Source organism: Dasypus novemcinctus, chromosome 3 (genome assembly GCF_030445035.2).
Source record: "Dasypus novemcinctus isolate mDasNov1 chromosome 3, mDasNov1.1.hap2, whole genome shotgun sequence".
NCBI classification, from domain to species: domain Eukaryota; kingdom Metazoa; phylum Chordata; class Mammalia; order Cingulata; family Dasypodidae; genus Dasypus; species Dasypus novemcinctus.
The window spans coordinates 43,019,690-43,043,178 of record NC_080675.1 but is presented as its reverse complement, the minus strand read 5'-3'; the positions used below and the strand labels follow the sequence as shown (position 1 = coordinate 43,043,178).

Here is a 23,489-nt window from a genome sequence, read left to right as displayed (position 1 = left end):
ATTAAAGTTTTTGGGCAAGGAAAAATAATATATCAACAGAATCTCATTAGTGTCTCAAAAGAGAGGCATTACAGAAAGGTGTTTATAGGGTTTTGAAGAGAAGTTCGTAAGCAAGGTCTGGCCAGAGATTGGTCAGAAAATGTAAAACATATGAGTTGCTGGAACAGTCATATCTTTGGAACACATGAGTTCATGTGTAGTTACTGTTCAATCAAACTGTCCATGGTCATATCTTGGAGGATATAGATCTGAATAGCTTGTGTTAAAATAATTTGACTTCAGATACTTTGTGCAGCATGTAATAATGTGGTACAATTTACTATTATGCAAGTAATAATACAGTTTTGCAAGTTGTTGTCTCTATTTTACTTCTCAGAAAGAAAGAGTTTTGAGGCAAGACAACCAATTATAAGGCTTTTGCAGAAATTCACGCATAAGATAAATGGCTTTAATTGGGGGAGGGGGTTGTCCCCCCTCCATGTAAATAGCATAGGGTCAAAGAAGAGAGGATTAGGAAGTTCTTTATTCAGATCTTTGGAAAGAGAATGGACTACAAAGAAATAAAACATCAAAAGTTAAATGTTTGAAAACTGGAAGGATGATGATGCTATTGACAAAAAAACAGAAAATTGAAATTTAGTATGTGCTAGATAAGAAAGTAAAAAGGTATGGAGATAATGGGTTACATTTTGTTTTGGTTTTGTATTTTTTTCTTTTATATTTTAACTCTAGTAAATTTCAGGATCCAATTAAAATGTTCCAGAGATGACTGGAGGTATAAGATACTAGAAGATAAGATTCAGATCTAAAGAGGAAAATTGTGAGTCTATTCTAGCATAGTTAGCCTTATTCTATATGTTTTCCTTGAAAATACTTAAATGCACAATAAATCCCACACTTTCATTTAAGTGGCTATTATTTCATTATGTCACTTTTACAGAGAAATAATGGTTCTCCAATGATCTCTAATTGTTCTGTTACTTCTGAAACTGTGCGCTGCAAAATAATAGAGAGTAGTATGAATGACAAAACACCCTAATACCCAGGGGACTCTTACGTAGTTGGTGGTCAGCAACCTGCTGTGAAAAACAGTGATATAACCACGCAGTTTTCTTTCTGAAGCAATTTGTATGAGTAATGGAATTAAAGAATTGTAAGCCTTAACCTTTATAAAATTATAATGACTTTAATGGTCATGTGTTAAAATCAAAAATTAATTCCATATTAGCACTACAATAGCAGTACAGAGAAGGTAGAAACTGGAGTCCAAAGGTGAGAGAGTGCTCACAACTTGCACCTGCTTTTTGAACTGTTAATTATTCTACCCATTTGCTAATGGCAGGGCAGGAGTTCCAGCTGTTTGATGTTTTGATTGATTACCCCACCCATCAATCCCCTAGGAGGGCCCAATTATAAAGTCCTTGAGAAATATCAAGGGCTTCTCCTGGCTTCTGGAGGGACTCTTGTTCGAAATGAATCTTGGGGAGGGTCTTCCAGCAGCAATCTTGGGGTTATTGATGTCCACAGGGACTTCCTCCCAGGTTCCAGATCCATCTATTGATTCCCTATCTTACTAGCCAGCTTCAGTATCCCTGAAGTGTCAGAAGGAAGATTGAAAGGATTTGAGATTATGATACTGAAAAAAATGGATTCTTTTCTCCCGATAAGTCAATAAGCCAATTCCTGAGACATTGGGGTTTCAAAGAGAGAAAGGGTTTATTTGGTTGTACAAGCAAAGGAACACAGTAGGCCTCATAACCCAAAACTGCCTCCCTGGTCTGCAGAAATTCTAATATTTTATAACATCTGAGTGCTAATGAATAATTAGAGCAGGGCTGGACACAGGTTCCTTCATTAATAAACATTAAGGGGCTGAATAGGAAAGACTGGATACAGTTGCAAACCAGGGTCAGTCACAAGGATTTGGGATGGAGTACAAAGAACAAAGGTCAGTTACAAGGTCTTTCATATGGATATTAAAGCATACTCAAGGATAGGCCTAATCCATAAACAAGAGTAAATTCAATCCAGAATTACCATCACAATAGTAAACAAGGGTAAAGTCAATCTCAAATTACCATCACAAAGGTAAGAATACACAAGAGGGAGATTAAGTCTAGAGTAACCATCAACAGGGGTAAAACCACTCTAGCTAGCTTCAGTAATTTCAAGTATTAACCTTTTGCTATTTTATAATATAATTATTTGTTAATTTTTAAACCTTGGTTACAGTTATTGGTTGGGAAACTGAGAGATTAAGCCCTGGCTATTGTCTATATATATTAATATCTAAGCATCTGAAATGCCTTCAACCTCCTACAATAATATTCCAGATTTTTCCAATTTTAAAATGTACTTTTTTTCACTTTATAATATTTCTGAAACCAAAGTACAACTTAAGACAATATATAAATGTATAAAAGTTGTATGTTGTTTGTGCCTGTGTGTGTTAAGGACCCCTACTCTTAAGTATTTTATAATCTAATAATCTAATGGTCACATTATATAAACTAATTCCATTTGCACTAGCATCTAGGAATAACAGTATAAAAACTATTGGGGGAAAAGTAGGTATTCTTTCAATATTATATATCATAAAGAAAGACAAGAGAATCACATTTATTATATATTTATTTATCTGTGTTAACTGAGTGCCTATTAACTCAGTTAATCCTAAGAACTATCCTGCAAGGTAGTTACTATTACTTTATTAAATAACAAAACTAAGGCATAAAGAGTGTGACTGAATTAAATATGAACAATGCCTGAATCCCAAGTTCTTTCTACTCTACCACACTGCCTCAGAATGTTTCTTATAATTTTCTTCATAGGTATAATAGTAGGTATTAATTTCTAAAAGATGATTCAGTTCAGGGTCATTGTGGCTATGTGTAGCTAAGTATTCATTTAAGTTTGCTAGTCACAGACAAAGCATCTATCTCCTTCTCCTTTAGATAAGTGTAACCTAGTTGGTATTGTTGCTCCCACTTCAGACAAGAGAGGTCAAAAATCTTGAAAGAAAAGATGAACAATCATTCTCTTCAGACTTGAGAATATGTCACACAGTGTCTACCTCAAATGTTCTCAGTGAAAGACAAACTGGAAAAGAATAATGGGAGGGAACAAGAGAATCATTTTATTTAGTTTGTCCCCATAACCAATTACTGGCAAGGCCAGTATCTCCAGATCATTATTTTCAAATTGTAGCCAAAGCTAGTATGATACTTGGCCACTGTTCAATCACCATTTAAATTTCTACGTATTTTCTCTTCCTTTTATATTTTCGATAGTATTCAAAGAACTTTTGAGTATGTGCCAGATACTGTTGTAGGCATTAGATATGCTAAACTGTTTACTAGATCCTTTTTTTTTTTTCAGTAGTGATAGGCAACATTATCCTGAGAATAATTTTGGTATTTTTTTGGTTTTGTAGCTGCTAAATCCCGAAGATGACCTCTTACCAGGAAAGATTCGAGACAGCAATCGTTCAACCCTTCTGGCAACAATTCAGGAACATGGTTACCCCACAATCAACTTGGGCATTGTGGGAGACAAGTAAGTATTGGATTTTATTTTGAAAAGTTATTTTGTACTAAAGAGGCAGAAATATGATACTGTAAGTTTCAGTTATCTCCATTGTTCAAAAGCAAAAAAATTATGTGACATTTATAGCCTTTAGAGATGAACATTTTCCTAAAATGCCTGTTAGAACAGGAGAAATATTTTGCTTTCCTTTGTGTTTGTATCAGGTTCACAGAGATCTTTTTTTGATAGAGTTGGCTTTATCCTAGTGGAACTAATGGTGATGGTGTTATTCCTATTCACACCATTATTGTTTTAAGAAAGATAGGAAAAACATGGTGAGAAGAGTAAGAGAATGTCAAATTAGCAGTACCTGATTCTTTGAAGTTTAAGTAAAGTCATTTTCTAGGACTTTTATATTATTTTTGTATCCTCATGTAACCCAAGTTTCTTCAGGCTTCACCCACTTGTAAGTACATAAAAGAGACACACATGGGAAGCAGATTTGGCCCAAAGAATAGGGCATCTGCCTACCACATGGGAAGTCCAAGGTTCAAACGCAGGACCTCCTGACCTGTGTGATGAGCTGGCCCATGTGCAGTGCTGATGTGTGCAAGGAGTGCCGTGCCATGCAGGGGTGTCCCCCACGTGGGGGAGCCCCACGCGCAAGGAGCGTGCCCCATAAGGAGAGCTGCCCAGCGCGAAAGAAAGTGCAGCCTGCCCAAGAATAGCGCGGCACAGAAGGAGAGCTGACGCAGCAAGATTACGCAACAAAAAGAGAGAGAGAGATTCTGGGTGCCGCTGACAAGAATACAAGCGGACACAGAAAAACACACAGTGAATGGACACAGAGAGCAGATAACTGGTGGGGGGGGGGAGAAATAAATAAAAAACAAATCTTTAAAAAAAAGAGAGAGAGACACGTGGACTATAATTACCCATCTTTAAGAGCATCATGCCCCCATCTGCTAAATTAAATAATCTCTCTTCTAAATACTCCATATATTCTGTGACTCTCCAGAGGTGTCTCACATGTGATCAAAAGCAAGTCTGCTCTTCCTGAGCATCTGATTGTCACACAGCACAGCTGCTCTGCCATCTTTCATCAGGCACTATTTGTAATTCACTAGAGATGTGCCTGCTCTTAGTAAAACGCGAACATTAGCCTGGTGGAGACAAATCTAAGTGTGTATACCATGGTATATCTGTCACCCAGAATGACAACTTTCTTTCTGATGGCCACCTTGTCACTGAGTAAAAGCTCATTTTGCTTGGATATTTCTTCCCTTAAAATGAGTGCTGGGGAGTGGATGTGGCTTAAGAATTTGAGTGCCCACCTCCCACATGGGAGATCCTGGGTTCGCTTCCTGGTGCCTTCTAAAAGAAAAACAGACAACAAGCAAAAACAACAGGCAGGCAATGAGCAAAAACAATGAGCAGGGGGCCAGAACTAAGTGCTTTCCCAGGTCCCAAATATGCTTTTGAAGGTCTCTGACCTACCATTTCACAAGATATGCTCTGACACATAAGAACGTCAGTCTAGATTCAAACTGAGATCCTCAGACACAGCATCTTGCTGGTAACCTGAAAGGGAGGGGTTTTTATGTCATCTACCTTATACAGCTCTTTTTTCCTCTTCTGATTTTATTTTCTTTCTCTGAGAACTTTTGGAATAGACACTGAGCAGTATTTGTACTTACCTGGATGTTTAGTCCTAGAGAAGTCCATAGTTAAGTAACAAGCCATTTTAGAGCCTGTGCTGATGAAACCAGTGTCGCAGGTTACCTAGTGTAACCCTGCCCTGGCTCCCTAGCCCTAGGAAGTCAGGAAAGAATCCACTGGGGAGAAAGAAAAAAAACTGGTTATTTGAATTTAGACTTGGCCAATATGCTAGCCTTTCATATAAACATCAAGCACCTAAAAACTATTCTATGCAGATCAGGCTTTAAAGAAGACAGAAGTCACCTGAGAAAAGAAAGGATGACTCCAAGGGTTTTTAAAGTACAGAAATGTGATCCCTAAAGGAAGCAGGTCTAAAACTTCAGGGAACAAATATACGAGATTTGTTAGGGTTTGTTTCCCACCCAGCTTTGGCTGTGTGCCTGCCTCCAAGTACATTAATGAACTCTAAGAAATATTACAAGGTAAAGGAGCTTTTTAATCCTTTTAACCCTACATTTTTCTAGACTATATTTATGTCCATTCTCCCTCCTCCTGTACTTTTGTAATAAAAAAAAAAGTTTACCTGATGCACTTATATATTACCATGACCTTACTTATAAAGGCTGATACACCATTGAAAGGTGCATATGATAGTATGTTCTCAGCCTTGGAGTACTGTATTGAAGAGGACCTAAGTGAACTGTTTAAAATGCAGAAATGAAAGGTGGAAGTAGGGAATTTATAACTGTTGTAATGAAAATCTGTGCTGGGAGTTTAGCAAAGGAAACAAGCTACATTTAATCTATGGCCTGTTGATATTCTGTGAGGTTGCCTCCTTCTACCTTTTTCTCCTTCCTATGCAGCCGCTCACTATTGAAAACAAATGTTGTTATACAGAACCCTCTATGAGAAGCTCTGTAGGGAAACAAACAGGGTCATGGGGGTAACTCTACCGTACGTTTAAACCAGGGAAAGTACTAGCTCAAGAATTCAGTGAGCACAGAAACCTAAGTAAGCTAGGACAGAGAGGGGTGGAAAGTAAGAGCTCTATCCTTGTCATTAAAAAAAGGTTTGAGTCTGGTTTTTAAATTCTGTATGATTCTACTCCTCAGCTCTTATTCTTACCACCTACCATAATTTTGACATTTAATGTAAACTAAAAGAGTAGACTTTGTAACTATTTGAATTAAGCTGAGCTAAAGCTCAACAAAAAGTAAGCTGCCTTTGCTTACTCTACCTTTTATTTTAAAAGAGGATAAATACAGTGAAGTTTACAAGTGGGATATTTCAGATACCTGAAAATTAACAACTATATTTGAAAAGCATCTATTTATAAATATTATGTTTATATTAAAATACATTCCATAAGACATATTTTCTCACACTGTGTGAGACACACTACTACTGGAGTTCCTAGTCTATTTCTTTAAAAAGATAGGTTTTGAAACCTAGAGATCTTAAGTGACTTGCCTAACACTAAACAACTATACAGAGGTGGGAATGGAATCTAGGGCTCTTGAGATTAACAATCCACAATTCTCCTCTCTCACTATGAAGACACAATAACAAATATAAATATGTCAGAAGAGAGAGCATCAGTATGGGCTGGAATGGACAGAGAAGGTTTGTACTTCCAAGTGGGGAGCATGGAATGAACAAAACTAGAGGTGTAGAAATGAACAGCTCCTCACACCAGGCCTGATTGATTAGAATAGGAGAGTCACATAGAAAGGTAATGCAGGTAAGTTTGGTTGAAACTTGAGGACAGATTTTCAGAAGCTTTGCAATCCAGGCAAAATTACCCAATTCAACTAAATTTAAGCCTTTTTTAAGAAAAAGAATTGACATTATAAACCATTGTTTTAGAATGAATTCATGGAGATGTATCACTTGGGATGAAGTTGGAGAATCTTTTTTTTTTTTAAGATTTATTTATTTATTTCTCTCCCCTTCCCCCCTCCCCCCCCAGTTGTCTGTTCTCTGTGTCTGTTTGCTGCATGTTCTTTGTCCGCTTCTTTTGTTGTCAGCGGCACGGGAATCTGTGTTTCTTTTTGTTGCGTCATCTTGTTGTGTCAGCTCTCCGTGTGTGCGGCACCATTCCTGGGCAGGCTGCACTTTCTTTCGCACTGGGCGGCTCTCCTTACAGGGTGCACTCCTTGCGCGTGGGGTTCCCCTACGTGGGGGACACCCCTGCGTGGCACAGCACTCCTTGCATGCATCAGCACTGCGCATGGGCCAGCTCCACAAGGGTCATGGAGGCCCGGGGTTTGAACCGCGGACCTCCCATGTTGTAGACTGATGCCCTAACCACTGGGCCAAGTCTGCTTCCCTATTTCTTTGTCAGTTCCATAAGTCAGAATGTATTGATTGTGTACTTAACATGAATCACCTGGAGATCTTGTTAAAAATGCAAATTCTGATTCAGTAAATCTGGGATGGGTAAAAATTTTGCATTTCTAACAAGTTCCCAGATGAATCAGTACTCCTGCTCCATGGATCACTCAAGTAGCAAGGAAGTAGTAAATTTAATCATGCATCTGCTATGAATTTTAAGCCAATGGCTGTTAAAGATACAAAGCTGAAATATAGAGTCCACTCTGGAGGAAGTTATAGCCTACTAGTAAAAATATTTTAGAAAGTTCTGGAGCTTCAGCTCAGATTTGGATGGAGATTTAAAAGAAAAAGATATCAAGATAAATTTTGAAGGGTATAACTTAGAACAGAAAAGTGTCAGTGTTCCTTTATCTTCATCCTCTTTTAAATAATATGTTTATGTAGCTAAACACAAGTAAAATGCTTGCAGAATACAGCTATTAGTCCTCTCTATCACAATTTTACATCCCCCTCTAGCAACACACCATTTCTACATCTTTATCCTCCATTGGCAATCTGTCCTTTCTTGGCTTTTGTAGCTCTTCCAATTTTTGTTCCCTCTCTCTTATTAGACTCTCCTTTCTCCTACACTGTTCTTCTTATGCTCAGTCTCTAAAAGGAGGTTTTCCCTATGGCTCTCCTTTTCACTTTTGTCCTTCTAATACTTTATGTTAATTATTCAAAAATCTATATCCCCACCCTAGATCTCTGTCTCGGGAAAAACACCTGTAGATGCACCTGACTACTCAATAGATCTTCTTTAAGTCCAAAGGACAATAAAAGTTCCACATGTCCAAAACTAAATTCATCCTCCTCCCATCTTGTCCACTGCCTTTCCCTACCACCATCTGTTCCATTTCTTTTAGTATCATCTAACTCAGTTACTGCCACCACCATCCAGCAAGTCAGCCAAACCAGAAGCAACTTGAATGGAAGTCATCCTAGCTATCTCTCTTTTACTCACTCCTATATTAAAGTCCTGGAGATTTTACCTCCTCAATATTTCTTCTCAACATTCCCATCTCTTCTTCCCTACTATCCTGGGAAGCTTAGTTCAATGCTTCATTTATTTTTTGTCTAAATATATGGCAATATCCTATTAATTGTCTCCCTGCCTCAGGTCTTGTTCCCCTCTAACTCAGCTTCTCATCTGCTACCAATATGGTCTTTCTAAAATTCATATTATATATCTTTGACAGAATTTGGGATTGTTATATATGAATTTACATACTCTAATAATTCAACAAAGTTTTATGAAGGGTAATGCTGTGCTAACTTTTGGTATTATAGAGGTGAATAAGACTGTTATTAGTAAGAACTAGGAAGAAGTTTTCAATTCTGTTCCACTCCTCTCTTTCCTCCCCACTCTATTCCCATCCATTTCCTCTAGTCTCTTCAACCCAAATATATCAGTCTTGAACTGGGAAGGGGCACTCATCTTTATTGAGTACCTACTATACTTATGGTATTATACTTTGTCCTCTCACTTATATATCTTCTTTAAACCTCATTAAACAAGAGTCAGATAAGTATCTTTTATCTCCATTTTATACATACTAATACTGAAGCTCAAAAAAACAAATAACCTGAGTTCTGGGAAGATGACATCAGAGTAGACAGGCAGGGCTCAACTTTCTCACAGAAACAACAGAGAAAGGGCCAAAAGCTCAATGAGGAACCTTCTTTAGGGGTCATCAGACCAGGACAGTGCTACACAACTCCTAAGAGGTTGAGGGACAAAGAGATGAAGAACCTGAAACAACAAATGTGATACCAAACACCCGTGGTGGCTGGGAAGAGTTCCGATCTCCCACCCCAAGACCTTAAGCCATGATAAAACCCCTGGCTAACTGCAACTGGCTGAGAGGAGAAGAGACATCTTCCTCTCTGTCAGCTGTTACAAGGGGGAAAGGGGGCAGGAAACAAAGGGTTTCTCTTCAGTGATATCAGCCAGCATAGCCCACTTTAAATTTTGGCTCTCACCAGACCAGAAACACAGGAAAGTGGAGACTGAAATAAACACCTTTGAGGAAAAGTTTTCTGATGAGTGCCAGTTGCTGGGCTGTCTGGAAACTACACAGAGAAAAGCTGCTTTTGGGTCTCTCTTTACCCCACTCCTGAGAGAAAATCTACACCCTATTAGTGAGTCTCTGGCCCATTTTTAATAACTTAAGCTAGGCAATTTTAAAGATGCAAAATAAGTTGAACCAAATATCAAAGAAGAGCTGAGGCGGGGGCAGGGGGGCCAAGGCAAGAGAGAGAAATTGGCCATCAGAGTAAATTCACCAATATATTCAGCTGCCTAGACAGCAGAAAAATTAATTACAAGCCATACTAGGACAAGAGCAGATTTGAATTGCTTGAAGACAGAATAGTGATTTTGAAGATAGAGCATCTAAACTGGAAAAGACAAGAGAACAGAAAGAGAAGAGAATGGAAAAAATGGAACAGGGTCTTAGAGAATTGAATGGCACTGAAAAACACACAGATGTGTGCATTTTCTGTGTCCCAGAAGGAGAAGAGAATGGAAAAGGGGCAGAAAGAATCTTTGAGAAAATAATGTCTGAAAACATAAATATCAATATCTAAGAAGGACGATGTACCCAAAACAGATTAAATCTGAATAGACTTACTCCGAGACACCTACTATTCAGAATGAAAAATACCAGAGATAAAGATTGGATTCTGAAAGCAGCAAGAGAAAAGCAAAACAGCATGTGCAAAGCAACCTCAATAACATTAAGTGCAGATCTCTCACCAGAAACGAAGGAGGCAAGAAGGAAGTGGTATGATGTATTTAAGGTACTGAAAGAGGAAAACTGCCAGTCAAGATTGCTGTATCCAGCAAAACTGCCCTTCAAAAATGTGAAAGTCTTCACAAACAAAAACTGATAGAGTATGTTACCAAAAGACCAGAATTACAAGAGATACTAAAGGGAGTGCTGCAGCCTAAAATGAATAAACAAGGGCAAGAGACTTGGAGAAGAGTATAGAAATGAAGATTATTAGGAAGGGTAAATTAAAGGGTAAAAAGGCAGACAATAGTAAGATCTGACAAAAGCCAAAGGACAAAATGGATGAAGTATGTAAAGCCTTTAGAATAATAACATTGAATGTTTATGGCTTGAACTCCCCAATCAAAAGACTTAGACTTATAGAATGTATAAAAATATATGAACCACCTATATACTATCTACAAGAGACTCACCTTAGACTATAGGACACAACCGAGTTGAAAGTGAAAGGCTGGAAAAAGATATTCCACACAAATAGTAACCAAAAAAGAGCTGAAATAGCAATGCTAATATGGGGCAAAATAGATTTTAAATGCAAAACTGTTATAAGGGATGAAGAAGGTCATTATATTTAAATAAAAGGGGAAGTTCGCCAAGAAGAAATAACTATAATAAATATTTATGCACCTAACATGAGTATGCCAAGATATATGAGACACACAATGGCAAAACTGAGGGGAGAAATAGTCGTCTCTATAATAATATTTGGAGACTTCAATACACTACTCTCAGTATTGGAGAGAACTGCTGGGTAGAGGATGAATAAAGAAACAGAGAGCTTGAATAATATAAATGAACTAGACCTAACAGACATTTATAGAGCATTACACCCCAAAGCAGCAGGAAATACATTCTTTTCAAGCATGCATATATCCTTTTCCAGGAGAGACCATACATTGGGTCACAAGACAAGACTCAATAAATTTAAAAAGTTTGAAATTATACAAAATTATTTCCCTGATCATAATGGAATGAAGCTAGAAATCAATAATGGACAGAAAAAGGGAAAATTCACAAATCTATGGAGATTAAACAACACATTCTTAAATAATCAGTGAGTCAAAGAAGAAATTGCAAGATAATTCAGTAAATGTATTGGGATGAATGAAAATGAGAAAACAACAAGAAGAAAGAGATAAAATTGAAGATCTGACTGCATACCTGAAGCAACTAAAAATAGAAGAGCAAACTAATCCCAAACCAAGCCAGAAGAAGGAAATAATAAAGGTCAGAGCAAAAATAAATGAAACTGAGAACAACAACAAAAACAAAACAATAGAGAGAATCAACAAAACAAAAATTTGGTTCTTTGAGAAGATCAACAAAATCAACAAATCCTTAACTAGACAGAGAAAGAAAAAAGAGAGAAGACACAAATAAGAGAGATCAGAAATGATAAGGGAATATTACCACTGGCCTCGCAAAATAAGAGATCATAACAGAATACTATGAACAACTGTACATCAAAAAAATAGACAATGTAGACAAGATGGACAAATTTCTAGAAGCACACAAACCACCTTACTGACCCTAGAAGAAATAGAAGGCCTTGACAAACCAATTGCAAGTGAAGAGACTGGAACAGTCATCAAAAACTTCCGAAAGATGGAAAGCCCAGGACCAGATGGCATCACCGGTGAATTCTACCAGTCATTCAAAGACACCCTAATACCAATCTTACTTAAGCTCTTCCAAAAAATTGAACAGGAAAGAACACTACCACAGTCATTCTATGAAGCCAACATCACCCTAATACACAAACCAGGTAAAGATACTACGAAAAAAGAAAATTATAGAACAATATCCCTAATATAGATGCAAAAACCCTCAACAAAATACTTACAAACTGAATCCAAAAGAACATTTAAAAATATGTACCACCATCAAGTGGGTTTTATCCCAGGTATGCAAGGGTGGTTCAACACAAGAAAATTAATTAGTGTGATAAACCACATTGATAAATTGAAGAAGAAAAATCACATGATCCTCTTTATTGTTGCAGAAAAGACATTGGACAAAATAAATAAAGCATCCTTGATAAAAACTCCAAAATGTAGGAATAGAAGGAAGCCTTCAATATGGTAAAGTGCATATATGAAAAACCTACAGCTAGCATTGTACTCAATGGTGAAAGACTGATAGCTTTCCTGTTGAGATCAGGAACAATTCAAGAATGCCCACTGTCACCACTGTTATTTAATATTGTGCAAATTTTTCGCTAGAAATTCTAGCTAGATAAAAAAATAAAAGGCACCCAAATAGGAAAGGAGGAAGTAAAATTTTCATAATCTACTGATGATATGATCCTTTATCTAGAAAATCCTGAAAAATCCACAACAAACCTACTAGAACCAATAGATGAGTTCAGCAAAGTGGTGGGTTACAAGATTAATACGCAAAAATCAATAGCATTTCTATACACTGCTAATGTGCAATCTGAGGAGGAAATCAGAAAAAAAATTCCATTTACAATAGCAACTAAAAGAATCAAATATTTAGAGATTAAATTTAACCAAGGACATAAAGAACCTATATTCAGAAAACTACAAAACATTGCTAAAAGAAACCAAAGAAGACATAAATAAATGAAAGAACATTCCGTGTTCATGGATTGGAAGACTAAATATCATTAAGATGTCAATTCTACCCAAACCAATTTACAGATTCAATGCAATCCCATTAAAAAATCTCAATGACCTTTTTTGCAGAAATGCAATAGCCAGTTATCAAATTTATTTGGAAGGGTGAGGAGCCCCAAAAAGCCAAAAACATCTTTAAAAAGAAGAACAAAGTTGAAGGACTCTCACTTCCTGAATAAAGCAGATTATTTAGCTACAGTGGTTAAAAGCAGCATGGTAATGGTATAAAGATAAATTGATCAATGGAACTGAATAGAGAACTCAAGAATTAGACCCTCACATCTATAGTCAAGTGATTTTTGACAAGGCTGTCAAGCCCTCTAAGCTGGGCCAGTACAGTCTATTCAACAGATGGTGCTGGGAGAACTGGATATCCATATCCAAAAGAAAGTAAGAGGACCCCTATTGTGACCCCTTTTACAAAAATTAGCTCAAAATGCATCAAGGACCTAAATATAAAAGCAAGAACTATCAAACTCTTAGAAGAAAATGTAGGGAATGTCTTCAAGATCTTGTGATAGAAAGTAGTGTCTTAAACCTTATATCCAAAGCACAAGCACCAAAAGAATAGATAAAAGTGACCTCCTCAAAATGAAGCACTTTTACACCACAAAGGACTTTGTGAAAAGGGTGAAAAGGCAGTCAACTCAGTGGGAGATATCACATGTCTGACAAGGGTCTAACATCCATGATATATAAAGAGATGTTAGAACTCAACAATAAAAAACAAACGACCCAATTTAAAAAGGGCAGAAGAATTGAAAACACAATTGTCCAAAAAAGAAATACAAATGGCAAAAAAAAAAAACCATGAGAAGATGTTCAATATCACTAGAGATTAGGGAACTGCAGGATCAAAACTACAATGAGATATCATTTCACACCTATTAGAATGGCCACTGTTAAAAAGTTGGAAAACTACAAATGTTGGAGAGGATATGGAGAAATAGGAATGCTTATTCATTGTTGGTGGGAATGTAAAATGGTACAGCCACTGTGAAGGACTGTTTGCCACTTCCTAAGGAAGTTGAATATAGACCTGCTATGTGACCCAGCAATTCCATTACTAGATATATACCCAGAAGAACTGAGAACAGCGACATGAACACATGCTGCACGCTAATGTTCATAGCAGTGTTATTCACAATTCCTAAAAGATAGAAACAACCCAGGTTTCCATCAACCAATGAATGGATGAACAAATTGTGGTATATACACACAGTGGAATATTATGCAGCTGTAAAAAGAAATGAGGTTATGAAGCATATGACAACATGGATGAACCTGGAGGACATTATGTTGAGTGAAGCAAGCCAGACACAAAAGGACAAATACTGTGTGATTGAGCTCTTATGAACTAAGTATATTGTCTAAACTTATGGAGTTAATAATTAGAATATAAGTCACCAGAAAATTGAATCAGGGTGGAGAATGGAAAGCAGAGGATTAATCTGTGCAGAACTGGTAAAAACATTGTTTGTAAATCTTTGGAAATGAAGAGAAATGGTGAAATCACTTCATAATGTTTGTAACTAGCAAAGCTATTATATGGCTATGACTGTGGTTGAAAGAGTAAGTCTAAGGTCATGTATATTACCAGAAGGAAAGCTAAAAAGTGTAACATGAGACTGTATAACATAGTGAAACCTCATGTAAAATACAAATATGGGTGATATTGTATATATATGTTTTTACAAAATATAAATAAGAATAAACTAGAGAATAGCAGCTATGTAGAACAGAGGAAGCATAGAGAGATGGAGCGGTGATGACATTTTTTTTTTTGTTAATTATTATTATTGGGATAATGAACAGCTTTAAAAATGACTGAAGTGATGAATGCACAACTATTTGTTAATACCAATACCATTGATTATATACTTTGTTTTTGGGGGGTTTTGTTTGTTTTAAAAAATTATTTTATTTATTTCTCTCCCCTTCCCCCCACCCCATTGTCTGCTCTCTTGTGTCCATTCACTGTGCGTTCTTCTGTGTCCACTTGCATTCTAAGCAGCACCAGGAATCTGTGTCTCTTTTTCGTTGTGTGATCTTGCTGCGTCAGCTCTCCATGTGTGCAGCACCACTCCTGACCCAGCTGCCCTTTTTTTCTTTTTTTCTTGCATGGGGTGGCTCAATGCGGGGCCCACTCCTTGCTCAGGGGGATCCCCTATGCGCGAGACATCCCTGGGTGGCATGGCACTCCTTGCGCACATCAGCACTGCACGTGGGCCAGCTCACCACACAAGCCAGGAGGGCCCTGGGTTTGAACCCTGGACCTCCCATATGGTAGGCGGATGCTCTATCAGTTGAGCCACACCCACTTCCCTGATTATGTACTTTGGATGGATTTATACTTTATTAATATGTATCAATAAAAATAATTTGTTAAAAAATAAAATGAATTGTAGATACCAACAGAGACTAAAGGATAATCCTGAGTTCTATTAGAGTAATGAAATTGTGAATGACTTCCTTCTTTTTTTCTCTTATAGTTATGGTAGTATTATTTTATATTGCAATGGAATAAATGTAGAAATAATAATAACAAAAAAATCAAATTACCTGTCCAGGATGATGCAACTAATAGAAGGCAAATTAAGGAATCCAACCCAGATTTGTCTAATTCCCTTTCTCTTTTTGCTGTACTATGTTGCCCTTTTAACAGGAATCAGCACCTCCAATTCATTAACATTAAGGTTAGTCAACCTAATAGGCTATACCCATTAATATTCATAGTAATTGTCTAGAATAAAACTACTAAGGAAGTTTTAGCTGTGAATATTTCGAAAGCCAGAGAAGGAAATTTAAATTTAATTTTTAATTAAATATTGACAATGTATAGAGATTAATAATAAGGGTCTGCATTGCAGAATCCTAGATCTTAAGATTATATAGAAGTAGAAAAAAGTGGCAGATAGATTTATTACTATAGGAAGTTTACTTCCTGGGCCCCTAAATTAAGTTTCTTCTTATTCATTATAAAGTAGACACCTCTCCCTTCTAAGGAGAGAAAAGCGCCTTTATAAGCTCTTTCTTTACTCTCCCTCCCACAACTCCTAGGGCTACTTTTGCAGCATTTTGGGTAATTTGTTATACCAAGTTCATAATACCTTCTCCAAGCAAGATGAGAAAAAGGGAGAAAGAGAGCATGCAGTGTGAATATGTGGTTAATTTGGTAGTCAGACCTCCTTTTAACTTACAAATAACCCAGATGCCCAAATTCACTTTTGCCTTTTTCCTCCTAAGCATCTAAGTTCCTCTGTTATTACTTTAAGAGAATAGAGACGAGAGAAAGCTTTTTGAGAAGTAGAAGTGGGGGGAAAACCATGGACACCAAGAACAACTTAGAGGAACAGTTAATCTCCTTGACTCCTGCCCCTCAAGGTCCATACTACTTAGGAGAGGTGTTTTAATGAACATGAATATTCTCTCCACTGGCTAAATATTTTCATTTTGCTGTATTTCCTGATATCTAATATTTAGAGATCCATTTATGTTTACAAGAATTCTCTTTTTAAAAGCACAACTACCTAAGAGAGAGTTGTTCAACTATTAATATGAATTAGTTCAAACCAGACTTCTGACATCTGGGTGAATCCGCTGTCCTAGGTGAACAGGGGTAAATCATTTAGAGAACCTGGTATTCTTTGAAGCACAGAGCAAACCCTAAGCAGGTCCACATCAGAATCTTAGCATAGCAAGAAACTGGGGGCCTGGAAAGAAGGGCATTTGACAGCAAGAAAGGACTACAGAAAGGTAGGTGGGAGGATACCATAAATAATGTTTTTCATTTCAACATTCTTGCTTCACTCCTCCATCTTACTTCCACAATTCAGTTTAGTACTAAAGAGTAACTCAGCAATATACTAGCAACATTATGAGTAAGGGCTTTTTTTTTTTTAACTACCCTGGAATCTTGCCCACCATTTAATCTATTGTTTTTATAGGAAATGTCATCCAGATTCTAAACAATTCTATATACAGACAACTTAAAATATAACCTGATTTTTAAAAACACTCTTTTGTTGTCAGACATTAGGTTGCTTCTAATCCTTCTCAATTGTAAGTAAACGATGAACATCTATATAACTAAATCTTGACACATATCCACAATTATTTGAAAATGTTTAAAAATTTATATTTTTTATGGCCATTTGTTGAATACTTTCCATATGCAAAGCTATGTTGATGGTGAGGACAAAATGATAATTAAAATATAGTCCCTGCCCTCAAGTGCTGATAGACATGTAAACAAGTCGTTCATGGTTTTATCTTCAGCAATTAAAATAGTACCCAGCACATGGTAGCTACTCAATAAATGCTGGAAGAAACAGAAAGGGAAAGAGGGAAACATTTAGTCTGCCCAAAAATGAAACTAGTCAAGCCTCGAGGTTTCAAAGTGGCACAGACATGTGTAATCGGGATAACCACTTTTAAACTCCATCACATTTCTACCTTGAATTGGGAACAATTAGATGTCCTAGTTTTCTTCTCCCCATGGCTGATTTAATAACCTTTAGTCTTCCTAGACAGCATGAGGTACTGTTTCCCTTTTGTGGGGCAGGAGTCAAAGACAATGAGAAAGTTTGGATAGGTAAGTGCTTAAGTGCCAGCCAAGACATTTGTGGCAGGATATTGGTTGTTTGGGCACATTTGCACTTATTTTTGTTTTTTTCTTTTCTATAGCTCTTAGAAATTTTTCTTGGAGAAATTGCTGCCTTGTATGGACTAAACAGGGTGATAAAAGGATTTGTTCATATTGGGCAAGGGTTTTTTTCTTTCCCACCTGACTGTAAATTTTATGAAGGCCAGGACAGGTTGTGTCTTAGTCACCACTGTGGCCACGCACTTAGTAGAGCTACGTTTCTAAATTAGACAGCCCTGCCAGCATTTCTTACGTTATCCCCTCTTTTCATGAAACCTAGAAACTTAAACTGTGCAAATTCCCAGAGGAATCTTATAACGCCCTTTCTAAACACCTTGACCGTAGCAGCAAGCCAGAAAGTACGGCACAACAGCAGAATTGCATTAGCAACCAACACACATTCCCCTCCCCCCCAAAAAAAATGCACAGTGTAGAGCTCTGTGGCTAGGATGATTCACTTTTTATTTATGAAGGAAAACATGGTGAAAGAAAAATTACAAATGAATTTAGAAAGTTTTTATTTTTAAAAGTCAGGGAGCTGTTCCTTCATATTTAAATATATAATCATGTATATTTACCTCTTGACTATAACAAGCAGTATTCTAGATGCAAATACAGAAAATCCACTTGGAAAAAAATTTTTTAATAAAGTTCAGCATTAATTGAGTTTATGTCATTCCTAAAACCTATTTTAACTCTTGAACTAAATGTTTATATTTCTGCCAGCTTTGAGCTCAGTAATATAGCTTCCAAACTGTTGGCTTGGACCTTCTAGACTTTCAAAGCCTGATGGGCTGGGAAATTCCCATAATTAAGAAAAGGGTCCCCTCTTCTGGAAAATTGCCATCACAGGAGCCTACCATACTCAGTCATGGTAGGTTTGCTTGGCTCTGTTATAGATTGGTGCTTTGGATTTGAATTGCCTGCTCCTGCTGCTGCCAATTTGTGAAGCTGCCTAAGACATTAAAGCATGAAGCAGAAGAGGAACAAGTACTGAAATAGCAAATTGGGTTCTTATAAAACTGGCACATTTAGCGGGAATTATTAAGATAGGTTTAACAGTACAGTGATTATTTGGACAGCACCTGGTTTCTTCTGTCTTCCAGTTTGGAAACCAAACACTACCTAGCTTCCTAAAGTAAGAATCTCTGGTTATCAGGGAGAGTTTAGATCTGAATTTATTGTTTCTTGTTGTCTTTATAAACTGCCTATTTCCCTTATGGAATTTTCTGCTCAAAATGCAAAGTTTTCATTTTTGAGTCAACATCATAGATTTATCTTCTGATCATATATCAACAGAATTTCTCATTTTCTAATGGTTAACCAAGATTATTCTTTCTAAGAATAATCACAGCACCATTATTTCTTAATCTCCTATTACTAGAACTTTTCTCACTATCCTGTCATCTTCACTCATCTTAAAATGATGCAACTTGCAGTTGGTGTAACAGATGAAACAGAGAACTAATTAGCAGCTGTTGTCCGTCTGTGTGTTTATATTAAATATTTTAAAATAAAACTGTGTTTGCATTCTGAATACTCTGCCTGAAATCTATAAAATCAAAACTTGGGTAAAGACTGTCTTGGTTTTGAATTTTATAGCAGACTCCATGGTAAAACAAAAAGAACTTTATGCCAAAATGAGTGTTACAATAACTTAAGGCAGACACAGATTTTTAAAAAGCGAGAGTCTGAACTGAAAGTGGGCACCCACAGCAATCAGATTGAAATCTAAAAAGATATAACATTCAGGAGATATCATACCCTCTAGAAACACACTTCCTTCAAAGAACCTGACTAGTGCATATAGTTTTCAGAAAGCCATATTCATTCTCTAATGAGTTTATTTTCATATTTCTTTCTCTCTTCTTTTTTCTACCTCTCTATTAAGTTTAAGCTTCTTTGACATCTGAATAAGTTAAAACTCTGGGGAAAGTAGTATTATTGGCAAGCCATCTCCCAAGTTGAAAATTTCATGGCTTTTATGAGAAAGAGGTGCTTTTATTTTTTTTCACTTTTTATTTAAAAAGTAAGAGAGAGAAAAGTATGATCTGTAAGATGATTACTGGCTGCAGTCAGTTTCTTTCTCTGTGCTTCAGTCTGTATGTGAACAGAAAATCTCATTGTGTTTATGTGTAGTATTCAGTGTTTCCACAGTAATAATATCTTAAAATTGAAAGGAACTTCTTTTGGAGTTAGCTATTCCTCTATTTCACCTAATGGAAGTGTTAAGGAGAATCTCTAACAACTAGGCATAAGATTTTTGTTTGAATGCTTTTAGTGAGAAAGAGTTTTGCCTCTATTGTTGGATGACTTTATCATAAAGATAGTTTTCCATTACACTGAGCCAGTCTGCCACCCTCCTTCTTCCATGCATTAGTCCTAGTCTGCCCTCTGGAGGGCAGAACAATGAATAAGTTGACTCCTACATAGTCTTTCAGATATTTGATTTTTCAATCCTGTTCATCTTAATCCCTTCTCAAGAAAGCACTATTTATATTTATATAAATGTTAAGTAGCATTTTCTTTTCCAACCCCACATAATATTATTTTCCCATATCATTATATTCTAATATTTAAGCACTGTTCATACCCAAAGCCACTGTGGAGATATTAAATTGAAACCAGGGTACATTCCATTCATTTTTTTTTTATCTGAAATGTGCAGCAATTTAGGAGGGCAATCACGAGGCCTAGATGTAATGAGATTCTGTCTTGGGAGACAGTCATATATTATTATATAATATTTATGAATTTTCCTTTTATCATAATTTGTGATCTCTTTTTATCCTTTTAACTTATTTTAGCTTTAAATTCCACTTTAACTTTAATATGCCACTCCTGCTTATTTGCTTGCTTATATTTGTCTGGGTTGTTTTTTTTTTTTTAATCGTGCTGACATATATACAGCCCATAATTTCCTATTTTAATTACTTTAAAGTATACAATTCAGTGTTGTTAATTACATTCACAATGCTGTGCTACCATCAACACTATCCATTACAAAATCTTTTCCATCATCCCAAACAAAAACTTTTATTAATTAAGCATTAACTTCCCATTTCCCACCTCCAGCCCTGCCCCTGGTAAACTGTATTCTAATTTCTGACTATGAATTTGCATATTCTAATTATGTCATATAAGTGGGATCATACAATATTTGTCCTTTTGTGACTGACTTATTTTACTCAACATGATGTGTGTATGTTTATGTATATACCATATTTGGTTTATGCATTCATCTGTTGGACACTTGGTTTGCTACTACCTTTTGGCTGTTGTGAATAATGCTGCTATAAACATCAGTGTATAAGTATCTGTTAATTCAATTCTTTGGGTATAGACCTAAAAGTAAGATTGCCAATCATATGGTATTTCTACACTTAACTTTCTGAAGAACTGCCAAACTGTTTTCCACAATAACTGCATCATTATTTATTTCCACCAAGAGTGTCCAAGGCTTCCTGTTTCTCCACATCCTTGTAAATGTTTGTTTATTTTCTGGGGTCTTTTTTATTTTTTTATTTTTAAGATTTATTTTTATTTATTTCTCTTCCCTTCACCGCCCCCCCCCACCACCACCAGTTGTCTGCTCTCTGTGTCCATTCGCTGTGTGTTCTTCTGTGTCCGCTTGTATTCTTGTTAGTGGCCCTGGGAAATTGCTTCTCTTTTTTGTTCCATCATCTTGCTGCATTAGCTCTCCGTGTGTGCGGTGCCACTCCTGGGCAGGCTGCACTTTTTTCGCGTTGGGCGGCTCTCCTTACAGGGTGCACTCCTTGCATGTGGGGCTCCCCTATGTGGGGGACACCCCTGCATGGCACAGCATTCCTTGTGTGCATCAGCACTGTGTCTGGGCCAGCTCCACACAGATCAGGAGGCCCTGGGTTTGAACCCTGGACCTCCCATGTGGTAGGCGGACACTCAATCAGGGGTGCCAAATCAGCTTCCGTGGGATTTTTCTTGTTTTGTTTTTTGTTTGTTTTTTTTTTTAATTAAAGTTAATAGATTACAAGGAATGTTACATTAAAAAACATAAAAAAACAAGAAACATAAGAGGTTCCAATATAACCCACTCCCCACCCCCACCACATCATTTTTGTAAATTGTATTTTTTTGAAGATTTATACATAACACAAAAAAGTTATACTAAAAAATATAAGAGGTTCCTGTATACCCCTCACTCCCCATCCCACTCCTCCTGCACCAACAACCTCCCTCATCATTGTGGCACACTCATCATACTCAGTGAACACATTTTGGGGCACTGCTGCACTACACAGATAATAGTTTACCCTGTAGTTTGCACTTGCCCCCAGTACATTCAGTGGATTATGGCTGGATATATAAAGTCCAGCATCTGACCCTGCAATATCATTAAGGACAACTCAAAATCCCAAAAGTGCTCCCACATCACATCTCTTCTACCTTTTCCCTGCCCTCGGCAACTACTGTGGCCACTTTCTCCACCTCAATGCTAAAATTTCTTCTATTACTCGTCACAGTAGTTTTATGGTAGAATATCAGTAATAAGGCCACTCTAGTCTATATTTTATTCCTCCACTCTATGGACCCTGGGATGGTGATATCCCCTCCACCTCTACATCAAGAGGGGGCTTAGATTCCACATGGTTGATGAATGCAGTTCCTCTGCTTACAGTTGTAGGCACTCTTGATTCCCTGGTTTGGTGGTTGACCATCTTCACCTCCCTATTAGCTGACCTGGGTAAGACCAACAAACCAGAGAGTAGGAGTTGCCACTCTGCTCAGGGCCCAGCTGGCACATGGGCAGTCCAGAGATTCAAGTCTCCTGAGTACGGACCATCCCTAGCACCAACCACAGGTTCAGTAAAAGTGACAGAAGAGGCATGTGTAGAAAAGTCACATCTGAGTCCAGCTCCATCATACTCAGGAGCACAAATTCCAAAGCAGGGCCCTCTGACATGGCACAGAACTCCAAATCCATCTGCCATGACTATATACCCTATGGATCTCCATAGCCTTCAGGAGAACCAGTACCTAGGGTTGTATCTACTTTGCCTTTTTCTGGGGTCCTGCTGAGGTGTGCATAAGCATGACCCCTCTGATGAACCCCCGACTCTTTTTGGAAGACTCTTAGCCATATCAACTCATTTGTCTTTGCCATTTCCCCCCTTTATTCAAGGTCAAAGAGCAGTTTTTAACACTTGATCCAACATGTAGGCTGAGATATTCTGCTGATCTGAGTTGACCCTTTTATTTGAGGTCTCTTTCTAATTACTTCTTCAGTTAGTGATTGGTAGTAATCCCTCGGCCCTGGGGAGGCTCATCCCCAGGAGTCATGTCCCACATTGGGGGGAAGGTAATGCATTTACATACTGAGTTTGGCTTAGAGAGTGGCCACATTTGAGCAACATGGAGGCTCTCAGGAGGTAACTCTCAGGCACCCTACAGCACTAGACCTAGTTCATATTTCAGGAACACAGGCTCCTAAGCATAGTCATCAGTATCAAGGGCTCCTTATTGGACCATCCTTCCTTGTTGATCTTTGCCATTGCACTTGGGTTTTGTTTTTTTTTAATAGTAGCTATTCTAGTAAGTGTGAAGTGGTACCTTGTGGTTTTGATTTGCCTTTCCCTAATGGCTAATGATGTGGAGCATCTTTTCCTGCGCATATTGGCCATTTGTAGATCTTCTTTGGAGAAAGTCTATTCAAGTCCTTTGCCCATTTTTATGTTAGGTTGTTTGTCTTTTTGTTGTTGAGTTGTAAGAGTTCTTTATATATTCTGGATATTAAATGTTTATCAGATATATGGTTCCCAAATATTTTCTCTCATTCTGTAGGTTGTCTTTTCACTTCCTTGATAATATCCTGAC

At 37.2% G+C, this 23,489-nt stretch overlaps 1 protein-coding gene across 22 annotated transcripts in view; it reads left to right on the top strand.

The window, feature by feature from the left end:
• GPHN (gephyrin) overlaps window positions 1–23,489 on the top strand; it is an 801,248-nt gene that overhangs the window by 727,985 nt on the left and 49,774 nt on the right. For all 22 annotated transcript variants that reach the window (XM_058293259.2, XM_058293251.2, XM_058293256.2 and 19 more), the window contains one exon: window positions 3,434–3,555. In XM_058293259.2, the coding sequence (XP_058149242.1) occupies window positions 3,434–3,555 (122 nt within the window). The remainder of the gene's footprint in view (window positions 1–3,433; window positions 3,556–23,489) is intronic.